The 21,511-nt window shown below is 38.2% G+C and overlaps 1 protein-coding gene across 38 annotated transcripts in view; it reads left to right on the top strand.

Moving 5' to 3' along the window:
* The window catches only part of LOC114476589 (ankyrin-3-like), a 170,055-nt gene extending 149,303 nt beyond the window's left edge, over window positions 1–20,752 (top strand). For 31 of the 38 annotated variants that reach the window (XM_028468292.1, XM_028468299.1, XM_028468288.1 and 28 more), the window contains 10 exons: window positions 491–565; window positions 6,359–6,490; window positions 6,923–7,066; window positions 10,397–11,786; window positions 11,921–12,065; window positions 12,246–12,323; window positions 12,573–12,656; window positions 12,768–12,881; window positions 14,534–14,636; window positions 18,329–20,752. In XM_028468292.1, the coding sequence (XP_028324093.1) occupies window positions 491–565; window positions 6,359–6,490; window positions 6,923–7,066; window positions 10,397–11,786; window positions 11,921–12,065; window positions 12,246–12,323; window positions 12,573–12,656; window positions 12,768–12,881; window positions 14,534–14,605 (2,234 nt within the window). In that variant the 3' untranslated portion in view covers window positions 14,606–14,636; window positions 18,329–20,752. Of the gene's footprint in view, window positions 1–490; window positions 566–6,358; window positions 6,491–6,922; window positions 7,067–10,396; window positions 11,787–11,920; window positions 12,066–12,245; window positions 12,324–12,572; window positions 12,657–12,767; window positions 12,882–14,533; window positions 14,637–18,328 lie in introns of those variants that run through there. The other 7 variants (XM_028468312.1, XM_028468310.1, XM_028468295.1 and 4 more) reach the window with 7 other exon arrangements.
* Window positions 20,753–21,511: the final 759 nt, after the last annotated feature.

Below are 21,511 nucleotides of genomic sequence, written 5' to 3'. Positions count from 1 at the left end.
GAGGATACATACCACAAACAGTCACAGAGCACCACTTGTTATATGAATATATTTAAGTTGTCCATAATGTCTTTTTTTTTTTTAAAGATCCCTTTCCTGGCCATCTTTGGAAAATATTACATTTACTTAGTTACATTACAGAGTTATGTACTACTTGAATTTACAGTTAAATAAGCTTTTTAAGTTTGCTGCCCACACCTAGAGCAATCTATATCTAAAAGACACTGAACTGTTGAAGTTTAAAGTGATTTTGTCACAGTGCTGATTGTTCCAATAAGTGAAATTGGACGTACAAAAAAACTTCCAAAAAACAAAATATTATTAAATGGAGGACTAATTGTTGTATTGATTATTAGTTGGCACAACTAATGCAGTCATTTTTAATAAAGTGGCCAGAAAAGGAGAATAAAACACATTAAGTTTATTTTTATATTTGTGGTTTTGGAAGAGAAATGTGATTTTAATGCGCTATTCTCTTCTGGATATCCAGGTCCTCAAAGTCCATGCGAACGAACGGACTTGCGTATGGCTATTGTTGCTGATCACCTTGGACTCAGTTGGACAGGTGAGTCATTTAAAATGTTTGTCGGATCTTAAACGTGGTTGTTGTTTTTTTTTTTTTAACACTTTATTGAAAGATTTTTCAGTTTTATACAAACAAACATTTCAATAATCAGGGCTTGTTCAAACTTATTTTACAGAGATTTACACCACAATGCCAACCTGCGGCACATGAGCCCTCAACTTGCGAAAAGATATCCATAAAAATAGATTACACACACACAAAAAAAAACGAAAAAAAAAAAACATACAAGTCAATACAATACGCTGCACAACCCAACTCCTCAATGATTGAATTTTGCTTTACACATCCCACTCAGTTAAAGGCAAACCTTCAACATAAGCAATGAAGGGCGACCATGTCCTATGATATTTATTTATTGACCCACGTAAGCTGTACCTTAGATATTCCATTTGCAGACACATCATCAACTCTTGTACCCACTGAATGAAGGAAGGAGGTTGTACGTCCTTCCACTTTGTTAAAATGAGTCTGCGGGCCAAAAGTGATGAAAAGGCAATGGCACTGGTCTGGTACGTAGTCAATCCATGTCCACTTAGGACAACCCCAAACACTGCGGTAATCGGATTGGGATCAATCTTTCTGCCACACACATGTGAGAAAGCATCAAATATAGAACCCCAAAACCCACCCAATGCCACACAGGACCAAAACATATGGCTCATGGTGGCGGGCGACTGTTTGCATCTTGGGCACGCATCATCAGAGGTACCGTATATTCTAGCAAGCCTGGCCTTAGTGAAATAAGAACGGTGAAGAACCTTAAACTGTATCAAACAGTGTCGTATGCAGATGGACGTTGAATGTATAAGCCCGATACTTAAATCCCAGGTATCATCGGATATTTTCATGTTTAGGTCCTGTTCCCAAGAAATCTTCACCTCAGCCAAAGAAGTAGGGTCTATGTGATGCAACGCATTGTATATTTTGGAAATCTGTCCTCTGGAAATAGATTGTAGCTGCAAGCAGTCTTCAAGGGGGCAAGCATGTGATTTGTTTGAATACGTGGAGAAATGCTTTGATGCAAAGCTACGGGCCTGTAAATATCTGAAAAAGTGAGATCTGATTTTATTTTCCCCTCTAATGGCAATGAGGAACACATTAGAGCTATGGGTGTGGTTGGAGGACTAGAACCCAGTTCCATAACAGACCAAAGCGGGCCGCCGCCCTCTTTAAATGTGTGGAGCCAGGTGGAAAGTTTTACAATATTAGCTGACCAGTAGTAATACATGAAATTTGGTAGGGCAAGGCCACCTTCAGCTCTAGAGCACTGTAATCTAGATTTCTGAATCCTTGGGCATTTCTGGTTCCATATAAATGAAGTCACAATACCATCAGTTTTTTTAAAGAATGTTTTGGGAAGAAATAAAGGCAGCATCTGAAAAAGATACATGAATTTGGGCAAAATGACCATCCGCTTTGGTTCTATCAAGAAGCGGGGTGAAGTTATATTTAAAAAGACTGTTATAGGAATTGGAAATTTGTACCCCGAGATATGTAAATGATTTTTCCTCAATTTTGAATGGAATATTTATATAATCCAGGTCTTTAGCTAGCTGGTTTATGGGAAAGAGTATACTTTTTCCCAGATTCAACTTGTACCCTGACAAGCGGCCATATGAGGCAAATATGGCCACTCCACACAGTCAAAAGCCTTTTCGGCATCGAGAGAGACTATCACTTCAGGCTGATCTGTGGAGTGGTCAGAATACAAAACGTTGAATAAGCGTCGAGTGTTAAAATAGGACTGTCGATTTGCATCAAAGCCAGTTTGATCTTCGTGAATGATTGTGGGAGCGATACCTTCAAGGCGGAGTGCAAAAATTTTTGTAAGAATTTTATAGTCCACATTTAGTAGACTGATTGGCCGATAAGATTCACATTTTTGAGGGTCTTTATCTTTTTTTAGTAACAGAGATTGTGGCTTGGGACAAGGTTTGCGGCAACTTATTATTTGTATGTATTTCTAAAAACATATCACAAAGTAGGGGTGCCAACTTATTTGCAAATGCCTTGAAAAAATCACACGAAAACCCATCTGGACCTGGCGCTTTGCCGCTCTGCAGAGACCCAATCGCCTTTAAAATTTCAGCTATGCATATAGGTCCCTCAAGTGACTCCTGTTGATTTGTCACAATTGTAGGAATATCTAATCTACCTAGAAATAAATCTATATCATTTGTAGTACATGCAGTCTGACTGGTGTAGAGCTTTTGGTAAAATGTCTTAAAAACTGTATTAATCTCTTTAGGGTCAGTTGTTGTTCGACTAGAGTCTACTCTGATTTCAGGTATTGAGTTTCTCGAGACCGACTGACGCAGCTGATGCGAGAGAAGTCTATTGGCTCTTTCTCCATGTTCATATAGCTTTTGTCTTGTTCTGAGCAAAAGTTTCTCTGTCTGTTTAATTGAAAGGGTTTCAAATTCAGATTGCAGCAATAGTTTTTGTTTGTACAGATCCGGAGATGGATTACTAGCATATTGTGAGTCCAGATTTGCTATAAGCTCAGTCAGTTCCCTAAGTCGATTAAAACGTTTCTTATTTTTCTGGGCTGCAAAGGAGATAATTTGGCCGCGCAGGTATGCCTTAAGAGATTCCCATAGTATGGATTTTGAGATGTCTGGGGTATCATTAAGGTCCAGAAAAAAAATCTATTTGATACGTTAAGTATTTACAAAATTCTTCATCAGACAATAAAGTTGAATCAAATCTCCAGACCCGCTGCATGGCACAAGAATTCGGAAATGAAATATCTAGTTGAACCGGTGCATGATCAGAAATAACAATGGTATGATATTTACATTTGGTAACTTTAGGAATAAGAAAATTATCCAATAGGAAATAATCAATCCTAGAGTACGAGTGGTGTACTGGGGAGAAGAACGAATAATATTTTGCGACGGGCTCGGTTGCAAGCAGCGGGTCAGAGATACCGTAATTTTGGAGAAAGGAATTAATAACTGAGGCTGATTTGGAAATCTCTGCAGATTTACGCGCCTTCGATCTATCCAGACTTGTATCAAATACAAGATTCAAATCCCCTCCCATTATCAAATAGGAAGTATTGAAATCAGGCAATAGGCCAATGATTTTCTTAAAAAATTGTGGATTATCCCAGTTAGGGGCATAAACATTTAATAATGTGACCGGAGTATTGTGTAATTTACCTGTAATCATGACAAAACGACCATTGACATCATGTGTTACATTTGAACAAAAAAAGGGAGATTCCTCCTAATAAGTATAGCGACCCCTCTGGCCTTGGAATCAAAGCCCGAATGGTACACTTGTGAAAACCAGTTACACGACAGTTTATTACCCTGTGTGGGGCACAGGTGTGTCTCCTGTAAAAAGACAATGTCCGGTTTAAAGGTCTGAAGATGAGCAAAAATCCTTTTACGTTTGACCAGATTATTAAGTCCCTTCACATTCCATGTAATAAATGTTGTAGAACAGGGCCCACTTGTTTGTATTGGATTAGAGGAGGTGGCCATGTTCACACTGAGTATGGGCAGTCATGGTGGGTGTGGCGCAACATCTGTATGGAGCAAGTGAGTGCAACCAAGTAAACAAAAAAAAAAAAACACACACACTGTAAGAAATACAACCCCCACAGGCCGTCTCCTCCACGCAGGACATCAAATACTGTTATCCAACTTACTACTTTACAATATGCGGGTTAAGAGAGAACAATTATATTAACAATCACATTATGAACCAATGAGTTCCCCATCATTATATTATATTCAGCCCTCATCCTGTCTGCCATTGTGCACCAAATGCTTCATGGTGTAGTCCTTAGCAGCCACTGGATCAGTAAAGAACTTTTCCCCCAAAGGCGAGGAGATCCTCAGTTTTGCGGGATACAGCATACCATATCTAACGTCTTGACAGCCGCGGAGCAACTCCTTCACATCCTTGAACGCCCCTCTCCTCCTCACTACTGTAGGCGGCAGGTCCGGAAAGATGAGGATCTTGTCATTATTGTAGAGCAGGGGCCCGTTCCTCGCCGCTTTGCGTAGAACCACCAGTTTTTCTTGGTTGTAATGAAACTTAACAATGAGCGGCCTGGGTCTCTGTCCTCTCACCGGGGCTGGTTGTAGACTGCGATGCACCGCGTCCAGTGTGGGGGCCGCATCCAAGCTCAAAAGTTCCTGAAGTAGCTTAGCCACACAAGCAACAGGTCGTGTCCCGGCCTCAAACTGTTCTCTTACCCCAAGTATTCGTATGTTGCAGCGGCGTTGTCTTCCCTCCAGGTCCTCAGTTTTATTCACAAGGGCTGATACAGTCTCTTTCAAACTGTGAACCTCTTCCTCTAAAACCACCACTCTATCGGAGTATGTGTTTGTAGCTTCTTCCAAGCTAGTTAGCCGGGCCTGGTGGTCGGAGAAGCTAGTAGCTAGCGGGTCTATTTTAGCACATAATTCCGTCCGGACACCATACAGTTGCTCTTTGAAATGACTGCGGAGGGAATCAATAGTCTCGTAGAGCGTTTGGCACTTGGATTCTACTTTTGCCTCCAACGTAGTAATCTTTTCCACAACAGTTTTTTCCAAGTTAGCTATCGCAGCCATTAGCTTAGCCGTATCCGGGGATGTAGCAGCAGCCTCGGCTGCTTTAGCGAGTTCCGCCTTTTTGGAGCCTTTAGATCCAGACATTGCGAAAATGATATTTCACACGGCACTGGTATTTGCAGTAGAGTTTCAGATGACGGCAGGTAGCGCTTAAATGTCAGATAGTAACATATATTTATAAAAAATCGGTGAAACCCTGCAGGGCAACAATGCTACACGTCCTCACATGTCGCTGCTCACGAGCGCCCCCCCCCCGTTGTTTTTTTGTTTAAGGTAAATACAACCAATTAAAAACATTTTAATGGATGGAGTGGTTAAAATACTTTCAATTATGCCAGTATAATTTGTGTCAGAGTTAGAGTATATGTTCAATGATGCAACAATAAATGTTTTTCAACGTAGACATCAGGTACATACCTTTGGCCTTAAAACTGTACCGAGGCAGTGGTTCCATTACTTGTGTAATCTAATTTCTTAACTGCTTTGTGAAAATCAACACATGGATGGTGAAAAGTAAACTTGAGCTAAATTATAAACCTTAGACTAAGGTCAAACAATGTTGGTTCTATCCCAAAAAAGCTGGGGTTTTCCCTTAAAGAGAGGATAAATCAGGCACGGGGCTTTTGGCAAACTTTTCCACTATTCCCTTTTTCTTAAGATGCTTTGTAAGAGCAAATACCCAAAGGTATGGGCTGTCCACTATTGTATGTAATCCCGCTCTCTATCTACCACATATTAAAGTCATCACGTTCGGACGGTCTTCTTTAAAAGAGGGTGTTTATAGCTGCGTGTCAAGCAGAATGCCCCTTGAGGTTTGGGGTTGTGGCTCTTGCCCAGAAAAGAGGAGGTATGCTTTCTACATGTAGGTTCTGAATTTTTTACCTTGGTAAAGGCAATGAAGAATGTTAGTCTCTTTCAAAGAACGAGGAAAGAGGGATGGAAGAATTGGCAGCTCTCTTAGAAAGAAAGTTTTAGAAGAAAAAGAAACGTGAAAAACCTTTCTACTTTTGATAGTTTGATGCTTGCTTTGTCACAAACCGCAATGAGATTCTGGAAAGATCATTTTGATTGACTTGTATAGAAATGACCCATGATGCCCCATGATGAAGGACTTGATTCTATTCACCCTTTCTTGTGTTTTTGCTCCTTAGCAAAATGAAAAAAGCTACATTAAAAACATTCCATCTGTGCTCTCTTACAGAGCTTGCTCGAGAGATGAACTTCACAGTGGATGAGATCAATCACATCCGACTAGAGAACCCCAACTCCCTGACAGCACAGAGCTTCATGCTTCTCAAGAAATGGGTTAGTCGTGAAGGGAAAAATGCCACAAGTAAGACTTTTTTCATTTTGTCAGATTGCAACTTCATAGATTCAGTGAGATTCATTTTGTTTTCTTTTTGAATAGTATGTTAAGTTGAGGTTTTCTTTTACTCAGACAAGGTTAAATAACGAAATGAAATGAAGTTAAATAAATGAAACCTCAACTTAACATGCGATTTTATAGCTTTTTCTTTAAAATAAATACTTTATTATATCTCTTTTTAGTATAATACAAATGTTCACCTTTTTTCCTTCAGTTTATTCCTGATTTTCTTTTCTTTTTGTATTTCTCACCACCGTACCCTTTTCATATCTTAAATTTATATTCAGGGTTATGTCATGATTCTTAACCTTTGCTGCTAAAGACAGTACAATCTATTTTAGTACATCTTCAGTAGTTTTTAGACTTATTGTAACATTGTTCTTCTGTTTTGCTCCACAGCGGATGCCTTATCTACTGTGCTGACCAAAGTCAATCGAATGGATATTGTGACTTTGCTGGAGGGCCCAATATTTGACTATGGTAACATTTCAGGCACGAGATGCTTTGCCGATGATAACGCTGTTTTCCGGGATCAGGCCGATGGTAAAGTTTAGCTTTGTCTAGCTGACCTCTTGCCTCTCCCTGCTTTTTTTTCTTGTGTTATTGCGTGAATTGTTTCATTGCAAATCTCTACACTAGTTATTATCGAGTCAGATTTTGTCTTTGTTTCGACAACTGGATCCTTCTTTCTTATTTTCTGTAGAATTATCATGAAACATATTAATTAAGGCTCCTTCTCGCTCTTATCCAAAATTGTATTTTTTTAACAATTTTCACTTTTCTATATGCCTTAATAACTGATGTGCCAAATTTTAAATTTGTAAATATTCTATCACTGAGGTGTATCCAGTTTGCGCAAACAAGCACTGTTTCTTGATTAGGTCCGAAAATAAATGCTCGCTTAATTAATTACAGCTTTTAGACATTTTTTATATTATCTGATGTGATAGAAATGGAAATAACCCTATAGAGTTTGTTGTCTTCTGTTGCTTTAGTTTAGTTCTCCTAGCTCTCCTCCAGTTCCTCTGAGCCTTCCTTGGATAGATCAAACTCTTTCTCAGTGAAACCAGACTGCCTCCTCCTCCTCCTCCTCCTCCTCCTCCTCCTTTTGTATCTCCACAGCAGTAAGCACTGCTATTAACAGCACATGTCTGCTCTTAACCAGCCAAGAGTCATGTGTGTTGCTACGTGTTCCCACTCCCTACCCCTCCATGTTATTTATTAATTTCCCTGTTTCTCAAACATGTTTTTAATGAGTTTTCATCTTTTTCCTTTTTTCTCCAACTTATTGTCTTGTTTCCGCATTAATAACGACTTGCATTACCCTTTTCCTATAGTCTGCATAATTATCCCGTTGACTCCCAGAAGTACTCAAGGAGCTTTTATTTTGCAAACTCCAAGTCCCTTTTGTGTGACGCCTCCTCCCACTCCCCACACACCCTTTCCCCCACGTCGTTCTCCAAGTTACGAATCCTCAATTTTGCTTCAAGACTTAGCGCCGTTAGCGCAGTTTGAACCTCCGCAATTTAACTTCCTTGGCTCTCCCTCTGACCCACACCAATCGCCTCACATGTTCTCCCCAATCCCGCTCATCACCTCACCATTGCTTCTGTCCCCTGCACATAACTCTCCATCTCCTTGTCCCTTTGCAGCTATGCTAACACCTGCTTCTTCCAGATCCGTTCCAACACCCACTCCAACTAGCAAACAATCAGAACTGTCTTCTGAATTCACACCTGAGCTGTCTTGTCACACCGAAACAAACACCATTACCGACTTGAACCTCATAACCCCTTCTGTGACCCCCACCATTTTTAATGATAGCCATGACACAGCTACATCTATTATTAACTCCCCAAGTAAAGAGTTCTTAACCCAGGTGGCCTGTTCCTCTTCCCGGGCTCTCTCGCCTCTCTCCTTTTCTACTCTTCCTCCCATCTCTCCTTCAGGGTCTCGTTGCCCTAGCCCCAATCCTCTGTCCCCTCCTCTGCGCTCTCTGTCTCCCTGTCCTGTTTGCCAGTGTACTTGTGCACCTTCAGTCAATCCCCCACCAACCCGAACTCGCATTGACAACTCATCAATGGAAATATTCCTATAGCATGTTCTGTCCTAAGTGTTTGGTCTTTCTTTCTCATGTCACTCTCATTTGTTGTCTTTCTTTTTTGAGCATGTAGCCAAACACCTTGTTATCACTAACAGTCATCACAGCTAATGTGATGATTAGGGAGCTAAATGTGTCACTTTCCTAATAGTTTGATCTAATGAATTAACATTTGCTTTTAAAAAAAAGACTGACTAAACTTCCGTCTTTTTTTGTTGTTGCTTCCAACATTGGATTTCTGTTTTGTAGGGAGATCATTTGTTGAGGTGTAAAGATTTTCAAATTATATATTGAATACACAATATACATTATTTATTTTATACAAAAATTAGAAATGTAATATATGCAATAAACCTTAACTCAAGTTTTTATTTAGTTCAGCCAAAAGAAATTTCCAGCAAAAATAAATTACATTGTCAGTGCCACAGATTAGGTTTAAGCGTTCATTGTTTTTATTTTAGTTGATTGCAGAAATACATTAAAATGGTAAAGATATAAACAATGTTGTAACAATGCCTAAAAAGTATGGAATTTGGAACTTTGAGTGTGACAGAGAAGTTAACCTTTTATAAAGTATATTCTCATAACTTAATAAACAAACTAAATTCAGATGAAAAGTAGAGCCCTGGAACACTGTTTGAAGTTAGAAAGAATAGAAGTAATCAGTACTAAGAATTACATGTAGTGTAGAGAAGAAATGTTTTGCTAACATGCATGCTCTTAAAAAGTAAACAAATCCCACTACCCAGAAACTGTATAGTGCACATTTTAAGGTGAATAAATGGTCGAATACCAGCCATACACGACCCGATATCGATTTAGTATTAAAACTCCTCAATTTCTTTTTGTTTCCATATCCTCTTTCATCTTCATTTTCTTCTGTGTCGGCAGCAGCCCTCTTTTTTAGCAGTTCGGGTTTTTCAAAACCCGATAAATATATTCACATTTGTTTGTTTTTTTCCTAGCTAATTTTACAACTTAATTTCAGCTCCTATTGTTTGTTTTGAGTCGCTCCGTTTGTCTTCTCGATACCAAACCATAACAATCACGCTAACGTATGCACTTAGCCAATTGTTGTATGACACGTAACGACATAGTGTTCATGGGAAATGTAAGATTAGTACAACCAGCAGTGTGGCCAGATATACATTACATTTTAAAATCTAAACGCCCACAAAAAACCTCAAATTTTTGGGTGGAAAACAGCCAATCTGGCAACAATGACTTGTCGCATTGTTTCTGCAGCCTGCTGATTCAAACAGACCCAGTGGTATTTGTTTTGTTTTTCACCAGCCAAAATGGCTGCTAACGCTATAATGTTACCCGCCTAATTTAATGCCCTGGTTAGCATTATGCATACATTTATTTTCTAACATGATCTATTAAAAGGAGCTTTAATTCATTAGGCAGCATTTGTCTCATTTCAGTATTTAAATTACTCTTTAAAATATTGTTTGAATTACTTCTGAGCTTTAAAACTGCTTATTATAGTTTTTTTTTGTTTTTTACATTTGTAGAAACTTTGTATGGAATTCAGTTTTCTATTGTTTTCATATTGAGCTGTAGCCCCATTCCTTGGCTGAAGCCATTTGTCATGTCACTTTATGAGCTAATGGATGTCAGGATACATGTTTTTCACTTCATCCTCTGTGCCACTGTCCATGTCATGGTGTTGGTGTTGGAGAGTGTTTGTGGTTATTAGGTGTTTTTTGTTTTTTGTTGCATGTGTCAGTGTGTGTACGCTTCTACATTTGTCATCCTGTCATCTGCAGATTATCAGAGCATTCTAGCGGAGCTGCAGTCACCTGCCGCACTGCACTCCGACCCCCATTTCCTGGAACCTGAACTCCCTGTCACCCCAAACCCTTCCCTTATCCACCACCAACAGCATAATTCCCCAGGGCCAGACACCTCTTTACTGACCGACACCCAGCCTCAGCCTCTGCCCTGGAGCCCAGTGTTGGTGCCCGGTACCAGAGAGCCAGATATCCCCCCAAAGAGTCCATCAAGACCCTCAGATCTCAACTTGTCCATCCCAGTCTTTGCAATCCCTGATCCTTTGCCCCCCAAAGTCAGAAAGCCGCACATTGCTCTCAATGATCAGCTGCTTTTGAGCGAAGAAGAGGACAAGTCTTTTCAAGAGATGGTGCCATTTCACAAGCCCAAGTCATTCTCCTTCCCTGCAATGTGTGAACTAGATGTCAACATGACATACTCCACATCGTCCCCTTCTCTTTCATCTGTGTCTTCGATAACGCCTTCATCCCCTGACAAGGCAGAAATGGGAGCCGACGCAAAACAGATGGTTGCCCTTGATGATGGGGTAACAGAGGATGTTGGGTTAAAAGGAGGTGAAAGGGAAGTGAAAGAGGAAATACAGAAAGTGTTTGAGATGGTTGCAGAAGAGTTTGCAGAAGGAAATGATTTGATGGAAAAGTGGGTTCAGCAGGATTTACTTAAAAATGTGGAAAGAAAATGTGAGATGGTAACAAAAGATAGGCTTAAGCTGGCAGAGCAAAGTAATGGCCTGGCACAGGAGGAGTCTGCAGAGGATAGGAACGTTGAGATAGATGAGCTGAGTAGCTTTATTCAGGGTGGGAAGAAAGAGGGAGTGTGTGAGGAAGTGAGAGATTTGAACAATTTGCCAGAAAAAGATTGTAAGGGTGAAGAAGTAGCTATTGCAAAAGAGAGGTTTGATAAGAAGTTTCTGGTTCAAACAGTTGACATAGACAGTGAGGAAAGGGTCAACCACAGTAAAGGACTGGGAGTCAGTGAAAGAGAAACATGCACAGAAGGAGATGAGGATCAGACTGTACCTAACCTCTCCCATCGGGCCTGGGTGGAGGCACTTGGGGAGCTTCAGCCAAATGAAACTGAATCTGAGGAGGAAGGGAACGGACTCGGAGGCATCATAGCAGAAGCATCAAGTCCTTTGTTGGAGGAGGTGAAGAAAGAAGAAGGCTCAGAGGATAAGGAGGAGGAGGAGGAGGAGAACAAGGATATGAGCGAGTCCAGGGTTCAGAAGATTCTTGACCAGGTCGAACTTGCTGCAAAAGACGTGTGTTCACTTTCAGGTTGGCACAGTGATTCATCCAGTGTCAACGTAGGACCGCCTACGCCAGGCCGTAGCGTCAGCTCGGAACGGCTGGACAAGCGGGAAAGGTAAAAGCTTCATTTGGCAATATTAATCACATCAAATCTCATTCAAACCTTGAGCTAAATTTCTTAACCCCTCGTCTGATATTTACTATCAAGTGATTTTATATGATATACTAATTGTGTTCCACACCCATCAGCCACGAGAACTCCAGTGATTCTGTTACCTCCTCATCCCGGGGCGAATCAGGGAGGTCCCGGCAGAATCGTGATAACTCGAAGCACTTACCTCAGGGCGGCTCTGCTGAATCCACAAATGGTAGAAAGGAAGAGAAAAAACTCCAGGTAATTTTATATGAAACTAAAAATTTAAAAGAACAGAATCATTAATGTGATTGTGTTACTTACACACTGAGGAGGACAGTCGATGCTACCACTATGTTTAGTCCTATCTAAAACTTTTTATCATTGTTGTTCTGGTTAATCTTCATCAATGCTATCATCTAATGATAACTTATTCCACAGAAAGTTAGTATAGAATCCAATTCAGAGGAAGAGCAAACTGTAACCACAAGAATCTTCACACGCCGTCTCATTTTAAAGGTACCCCAAAGTTTGGGAGTGGAACCTGGGCTGGGCTTTGGTGTTGTTTGGGTTTGGTTAAGACTTTTCATTCTTGTGTGCCCTGCGGTAGCCCTTTCTGGTTATAAGTTAGTTGTGTGTGGTTGAGCCTTGCACAGAGGAGGAAGACTAACCCAGCTTCTTTCTGCTCTTGTGTAACTTTGGTGCCGGTTTTGGATTTTATTTATCTCCTGAGTTCTCACTCACATTAATGAACGCAAACAATTGCAGGGCGAAGAAGCTAAGAATATCACGGGCGAGTCTACAACTGAAGAACACTACTTGGACCATGATGGTAACCTCATCAGTAGAAAAGTAACGTATACCTCCTTCCCCATTCAGATCCCAAATGAAACTTATCCAGCAAGAGCACATCAGAAATTTGATCAACTTCTTTCTCTGTTGACACTTTTCTGCCTCGGGCAGGTGATTAGGAAGGTGATTCGGCGTGTGTCGACTCCCATACCAGAAAACCAAGGTGGTAAAAGCTGTCACCAAGATTCTCAGAGCAGTCCCATCTTTCGAAAAGATGGGTCAGAGGTTGGCATGGAGATGCACTTTACCTGTAGTTTTTCACATCAAAAAGGAGTCATTAATATCCAGAGGACAGAACATACTCTGTTGGAGGTTAACAGCTGATGAAAATTACTCAGGCCTAAAGCTGCACTTAGGAAAATACTATTCTTATGAGTGTAAATAAAGAACACAGTTTATACAAAAAAAATTGGATTATGATCATAAGCAACCATTAAAAGGTACCTGTAGCAAATTTTAATTACAAGCTCTATAAAAAGTTCAGATTAAATACAAGAAGTGTAGTCCGGTAACTTCCGTTAAAAGTCCTTGGAGAGCAGCCGGGAGTAGAAAGGCCATTGTAATTTGCTTCAACAAATCCACTCTCTCTTCTACTCACCGGTGTTGCGCACCATAATCTCTCATAATAGATAAAACGATATTAAAGCTTATGTGGAGAAAAGTCCTACAAAAACATAAATAATGAAGAAAATCCGAGAAGACCTAATGTAAACACCTCACTGGAATTAACGACTTAATGTTACATCCAGTCAAACATTGCTGCTTCCCATGGATTGTATTTTTAGGCCGGGCTACCGGACTTAAAACGCCACTCACTTTCTTCTTCTCGTTGTTGTGTACACTAGTTAAAATCGCTACTCCTCTGTTATTCGTGAACGGATCGAGCTGAAATTTGGTAGGTATAATCTATGGATGTGTACGCATCCATTACCCCGTATGTGTCACGGGAGCGCAAGGGCCCCCATTTTTCAAATGACTACTCCTCCGTTAGTTCTCATTAGATCGGAATGCAGTTTGGTATGAATATGATGAGACGCTCAGAGCCCTTTTTTTTAAATGGGGCCCGGGGGCCCATCCCCCATTTCCGATAATTTCCAAATTTATGGGAACATAGTCGTGTGATATATCGTTTCAAAGGTAATTCAACGTTGATTATGATTATGCCTCGCACAATTCAATTAGGGCCTTTTTTTCTGCAATTTCTATTAAAGTCATTTTCTCATTTATTTGAAATATTGCGACAGTTGGTGGTACCGAATCATTGGCACATACTAATATATGAATGGGGCCCATTACTCCGTATGTGGCACTACAGGTACTCTTTAACTCAGGTGGCTGTAGAATTGCTCTAAGGAAGTTATTAGTGAAAAGATTGTCACTCTGACCTCACACTCTATCATCATCGTTTCAAATGCAGCTTAAAATCTTGAGCAATTTGATTCGCTTTAAACTTATCCTACAAATGTGTTTAAATGTACCTATTGGAAATGACTCTGCATTGCAAGTGCTTTGATTTGCAGTGCCTCTTTTTATGCTGTGTTTGGAAAATGTGTGCTGTTTATTGTATTTTCATCACAAATGGGGCAACGCTGACCCTGATTGTATGAATTCAATGCTTCTCTGACAATTTGGTGAACATAATGACAAATGGGTGCCATTTCTTCTGTGTGGGTATTTTTCATTTAATTTTTTCCCTTACAGTTGGTATGTGGATTTGACGACATGGAAGTTTTTTTTTTTTTTTTATACTAACAACGCCTGAAAAAACTGCAGTGATTTGATATTAACTCTTTTTATTGCAGTGCGTGAACTTTACTCTTCTTTTAAAATATATTTTTGGTTTGCTGTGTTCAATTGTGTGTTTGTTTATTTTCCAGCCTGGAGAAGGGTCGAGAAACAGCAGGCGAAAGGAAGACAGGAAACCAAGCGATAAGAAGCACCATGCATAGCGGCGGTTGGGGTTAAACGGCTCAAATCAAGGTAAAGTCATGTCCACACTATTGAATTTTGATTTTCACTCATTATAGTGTCTCTGTTGTGGTTGCTTATTTTAGTGATCAGTGTGTATCCGTGCATCGCTGTCCTCCTCCTCCTCTCATCCTGCCTCATGTAAACAGTGATGAAAGCAATGACATTTTGTTTTTTGAGTGGGAGTTTAGTGATACAGCTTTTGAACAAACAGTGGTCATGTACTGGAATAAGTGTTGTCATTACGGTTAGGCTGCTAGGCAACCATAAAATACATTATGTGCCACAGTAGTGTTTAAGTATTTGGATAAGCAGGTGTCAAACCATCCAATTAATTAGCATTTGTGCATTTAGTTCCTTTTTTAAGATACCATAAATATGGAAAGCACTATACTATAGTGTTTTTTTTTTTTGTTTTTTTTTAACAAATCTCCTCCCTAATCTCAAAACACACCTGTTTCACTCAGCTTTTAACATTTAATCATCCACTCATTCATCCCTGTTTCTTACCTTTTTTTTTACTGATGTTCGTTTTTTTTTTCCTGATTTATATTTCTATGTTTTAAGTAAGTAAGTAGTTTATTTATAAAGCACTTTTTGCAGATAAAATCACAAAGTGCTGTACAGAGCTGTGGTAAAAGTACAAGTGCAACACAATAGAATAATAAAACAAGAGTGCATAAATATCATAAGAACAGCAACATTAAAGGACAAATAAAAATTAAAATCCAGTAACTAAAAGCTTTTCTGTAAAGTGTAGTCTTCAGCAGTTTTTTAAAAGTGACCACACAGTTGAGCTCCCTGAGAGACTGGTGCAGGTTATTCCAGAGTCTGGGAGCTACAGCCTGGAACGCAGGGTCTCCTCTGGTCTTAAATTTAGTTTTTGGGGTCTTTAGGAGACCCTGACCTGAAGACCGAAGGCATCGCCCTGTGAGTAGGGGCACAACAACTCCGAGATATATTTAGGGGCCTGACCATGTAATGCTCGGAACGTGAGAACTAATATTTTATATTCTATGCGAAACTTAACTGGAAGCCAGTGCAGAGTAGCAAGAATAGGGGTGATGTGGGATGTTCTAGAAGCACCAGTTAAAAGTCTGGCAGCAGCGTTTAAATACTGTATTTGCTGTTGTTATTTTAAACTACCTGTAAAGTGTTGTTGAGTTTCTAGAAAAGCGCTTTTAAATAAAATGTATTATTAATAATATTATTAGAAATCAGAAATTATGATGTTAAATATTGACTCAAAGGTCTGCTTGTACTTGGGATTGCTGAAAGTGAGATTTGTAGTTCACTTCTGAGAGTTTTAGGCACAATATATTAAAATAATGTGTCAATAACAACATTGAATAATAGAATGTTCCATTGAACAATGTATTTCTTAAATGCTTTTCAACATGTTAAAGCAGTAATTATTGCAGTGTTTGTTAATCTAGAGCAAAATTTCTATCACAATATTTCTGGTTTCTAACTTACAATTACTTGCATTATATCCAATATCTTAGTGGAACTTAGGTTGAAAACAAACCTGTCTGACAAGCTTAGAATGCTTTTTTTTTTTTTTTACCTGAGTATGAATAAGTGTTTATTTAATCAGTTACTGTGTAAATTAAACTGCCATGATTCTCCATGTCTGAGCATGTTATCCTACAGACTCTGGGCTTGCTTACACTTCTTGACAAACTTTTGTTCTTCTACTTTTCATGTTTCACCCTCTCCTAACTCTATGAATAGGCTTTGTTTCTCAGTCACATTATTTTTCTTTCAGAGTATAATTTATAGCTCCTTTACTGGGGATCTAAACATTTAAAGACTTTATTTCCACATTGGGTTTTAATCCTCCCTTTTAAACTAGATTAACAGTAAAGGAACAACAAAAAACTGTTTTGTTTTGTTTTTTTAAGAGCTGCATGTATGAAAAAGGCTGACTGGTCTGAGCTTGCTCGTCCCCCGACAACAAAGCAGTCCTCTTTGTGTGCCAGTAGGACATGCTTTACAAACGGACCCGGGCTGATGATGGGTGCTACACACCTCAGCATTATGTTGCCTTGCTCATACGCTCCATGCCTGTTTTTGTCCACTAAATCCATGACTCATGACAGTAAGGCAGCCTCCAAAAAGCATTTGTTCTCCCACCAGTCTGCCTTAATCCCTTCTGCTGCTCAGCCTTACATTATGTTACCAGTGAATCATCCCGTTGCTACAAAATTGGCCTGACAATAAAATGGCAGTGCTGTGAAGTCTGGGACAGAGTTTCCATGGGAACGGAAATCACCATCACCATCGTAGTGACTGATTTTTATTCTACTATCTGTTTTTCTGAGAATAAAGTTTCCCTCTGACTGGTTTTTGTTTTCTATCAACTTTTGTGTGACAGTAATATTTCCATCAGTCTTTTTCATGGCGTTCACACTGATGGTTTTATTTATTCTGTAGGCATTGAGAGAAGCATTTGGGCATTTTGTGTTTTTTTTTTTACTCTTTACTAAGACCTGTAGCAGATTTATCCTGTTCAATGATGTGCAAGTTCACCTTTCAGCAAATAAATGTATTCAAATAGTGCAGGTTTATTGCAAGAGGAATTTGCATGTTCTCCTCAACATAAATAAGTTTTCACATTCCTTTAAGTTTTAAATTCCAGTATGTGTAAAATCCCCCTTATTTCAACACTGATATATTTTTGTTTTTATCCAATATACTTTCAACCAAGATATTTTATGTAAAAATGAGTCTAAGAAATATAAGCCCAGTGAGCAGCTGCTCAATGTCGGATACTAAATGTAAATTACTTTGAGTCGTATCAATCTTTATCCAGGTATAAGTAAAGGAAAAACAGACATTTAAGGGAAAAACATTTAAAAATATATTATAAAAACATCAATATAATATTTATGTTTGGTTTTTCAAAAGTGGTTCTTCTTAGGCCACATAAAGTGTCCATAAAAACTGCTGAGGGGGTCCCGATTCGATACTAAAATCATACTGTATATAGTGGTCTGACATCAGCAAAAAAAAAACAGAACTATCGGAATTTATGAACCTGCATCTGAAATCTCCGATACAAGCAGTCCATTCCAGACTAAAATTTTATTTTTTATGGGAATTATTGTGGTTGTTTTTTTTAGGGGTTTCTGTTTTATTCTGTTAATTCATTTAAATCAATTGTAAAATATTCTCATTTCTAATAAATGGGTCAGTTTTTCTCAAACCTATTGTTGCTGACCATTGTTCTCTGTTTAAGTAATATAGTTTGATCAAGCTCTGTATAACATTCCATTCTACAAAACAAGTAATAAAAGAATGTATAATTCATTCTCATATTTGTATCGGGCAATACTCAAGGTGGCAATTTTTTGGATCAATAAAAAGTTTTTTAATTGCTATTTTGTTAACAGAATTATTTAAAAACACTTATCAATTCAAAAAAAAAATTGTCTTACAAATCTTAGTCGCTGTTTCTTCATGACTTTGTTCCTCTTTTTCAATCTTTAAAGACACAATGCAATATTTCCTTCATGTATTTACAGAAAGAACAAAAATCAAAGAAACAAGCCAGCAACAATATTAATAATAATGATTAGTCTAAAGGATGAGGATTAAACAAATGATAGATAAAGGATAAAGGATAAATATATATATTCTGTATATTAAGAAGGGAATACTTCTGTATGTGAGTGTGACAAACTTGTTTTTTTGTCTTCCAGATGTGCAGGTAACCAAGTCAGAAATTTCCATGGAACACGTGTTTAAAGGGCTGTTGGGTTCCAGTGTGTGGACATTCAGGGCAAAGTTCCAGTCTGCACACTGCTTCTAAATGATTTGTTGTCTTCATGAGAAGAGCCAACCCTTCTGACCAAACGCATGAGCATGAAAACCTCACTTCCTGTCGATGGGTGGACCCGGGAGCTTCTCACCTTCTGACCAATGGTGGACCAATGGTTAATGATTCTGCTTCCTGTTTATGAGTGAAACACACTCATGCCATCGGTTCACTGGTGATGAGAAAACAAAAAAGACTCAGTTTCTAACAAACCACACAGGTGCAACTGTGACCAAGGATGGCACAGGAGCTCAAATCCACGGGGTGGACGGTAAACAAGGACGTCAACAACAACACAAGGAAAACCTATTGGAACACTTTTGATCCAAGTCCAACACTCGCCTTATAGTTTTTTTCTTTCTTTCTTGAATCCATTGTTCGTCAGTATGTAAATTATTTTGGGACTCACTTTTCTTCCTTTTTAAAAACTAACTCAAAAGCTTTTTTCTGTATATAAAACAACAATGTGTATAATTCTTTTTAAAGAGGAATAGATAACTGAACTGATTGAGAGAGCACTGAGAACCTTGATCCTTTCAAACCCTTTTAAAAATCCACTGAAATGGTTCTTCTTTGAATAATTTGAGTATAACTTAACTTTGCAGGTTCTTGTATAATCATCATTATCATTATTATTATTATTATTATTATTATTAGAACAGGTATAATGTTTGTACTGTGGGGGGGAGGGGAGGCTGGTTTGATTTAAACAGGGGAAATTTCCAGAAATTCTACTTTCAGTATTCTCAAAGTGGGAATTGATCCAATCCTGCAAAAAACTTTTAAAAAAAGAGCAGATTTTCAGAGTTTTCCTGCATGCTGTTCACATAATTTTATGTACAATTTTTACAAGGTTGCAAACACTGTATTAACTGACAGACAATATCCCTTTTATTGCGTTCAGCTCAACCATTTTGTCACCACTTTTATATTTCTAAAGGAAAAATGAACACCATTAAAGCATTTATCATGTCCGGGTGAGGATGGGAAAAAAACGCTTCTTGAAGATGTGATGTCTCGTCTGTCTGTGTAAAAACTGGAGGGCAGCTTCTGCTAGGAGAATGAAGTAATCTGAATGTACATGCTAGTAGGCTGACTCTGTAAAAATTCTACGTGTATCGTGCGTATTGGCTATAGGGTGTAGGAAACTGTTCACTGATATACTGTCCGTAACCATCTTTGCAGTGTGTTAATTTGGTTTTTTTTAACAGCTGCTGTGGTATTAAAAGAAAATGGGGCATTTCTTTTTTTGTTATCGCGTGAAGCATTTGGTTATTTTAAAAGCTACTCTCGTTAAAAACACATAAAGACATTGTTTGATTGTAGCTCTAAATTGCATAATGTATGACAAATACACTGGATGGTCAAAATCAGTTACTTAAGCATTAAATAAATTATGTTTTAACTCTGAAACTGCGTGATCTTTTTAGACTTTGGAGTCTTTATATGCAGTGCTGGATAGTTTGCTTTAAATTAATCACTAAAAAAGATTATTTTACATTGCATAAGAAATTATCTCTGTATTGGTTTTTATTAGATGCCAGTGGAGTTAAAGTGTGATGTTCTACAGGCTCGATATGCTGATATTCATGCTATGGAAATAAAACATGTATCTTTTCTTTTTTTTGTCGTCGGGTTTGGATTTAAAAGGGCGTCAGTTTGGGTGCTTCACCACATCCCACCCCCCTCCTCCTCTATGTCCTTTGATAACGCTGAGCTTACAAGTTTGTCAGTTTTGTTTGATATGTGTTTTCACCTGAGCAGATTTTGTGATGTACAGTTCTTACTAACTGAGTGAAGCCATTGAAATGTTAAACTATTCTAGCACTTTGATTATTCGAGGTCTTTTAGAGGCAATAGCAGCAATGATGCCACCACAAATGTTTTAGACATCTTTAAGAAGAGAAAAAAAAAAGTCAATTTAAAAATAAAAATGCAATGATTTCACAGCACAAATGTTTATTGTTTGTTTCATTGGATATTTGTTATTCTTTTGAGTTTGCACTGATGGTAGTTACAGTATTGCTGGGACAGTAACCTTTAAAGTTACGCATTTTTAACCACCTATCTTTAGGCAAATATCTCCAAAGCTTCTTATTGTGTTTGGAGGGAACACATTGATTTTTCTACTTGACAAAAAAAACCAAAACCTTATCCCTTAGTGTCAATTAAGCATTAATAAATGGGATAAAACGTTGGCCTGGCCTCACATCAGTAAAGAGCAATGCTTAGAGTGACTAAAGCCAGCACAGTAGATTCACAAAATAACCACTGCAGTAGAAAATAAATATTCATACAGAAAAAAAAACAAACATTGAAACCACAATAACATGTGAACTGTTATTGCAAACAGCCAAAAAAAAGGTTTAAGATCACCACAAATTGACAGCTGTGGGAGAATTGTCCTGACAAAAAAGGGTCACATTAAGAGGTTGTTGGACAATAAATCATTTGACAAGATATTGCAATATTAATAGTAGTAATATTGAAACATCTCTGCTATATCTGTCTCGACTCCCAAACAAGGGTGTCTTTTCAACAGCAGGAGACATAGTCAATGTCCAAAGGTGACAACTGCTTGCAGAAAATGTAGACATGCTAAATATCTTGAAAAAACAAGAACAAAAACACATCCATATATTTAATTCTGGGATGTGAAGAGTGTTAGTTTTTAAAAACGTGTGATGCAAATTTCATGCACAGATAGGAAAGTTGTTTTTTTTCTCTCTTTTTTTTTAATGAAGAATGTCATGATGATGACATTATTTGGTTTTAATTTTAGACTGGCATTAAATATCAGTGTCTGTTTTTGCTTCTTTATTTTTTTTTGCTCTATTCACTTTATATAGCAAATAATTGTCTTGTTCTTTTTTGTGTTTGTTTTATATTTTACATTCATTTGTGATGAAAAGGTTAAACCTAAATGTTTTGTTATGGCCAGAGATAAACTTAAATAAAAGCATTGTTATTTTTCAAAGTAGCATTTTTTTTTTTGTCCCCTTTCCAAAATGTTATATTGTATCGTTATTATGAGCCCAGTATTGTATGTTGTATCGTGAACTTTGTA

This window comes from Gouania willdenowi, chromosome 15 (assembly GCF_900634775.1).
Source record: "Gouania willdenowi chromosome 15, fGouWil2.1, whole genome shotgun sequence".
In the NCBI taxonomy this organism is placed as follows: domain Eukaryota; kingdom Metazoa; phylum Chordata; class Actinopteri; order Blenniiformes; family Gobiesocidae; genus Gouania; species Gouania willdenowi.
Note: the sequence above shows the minus strand (reverse complement) of the source record. Positions and strands in the feature narration are given on the sequence as shown.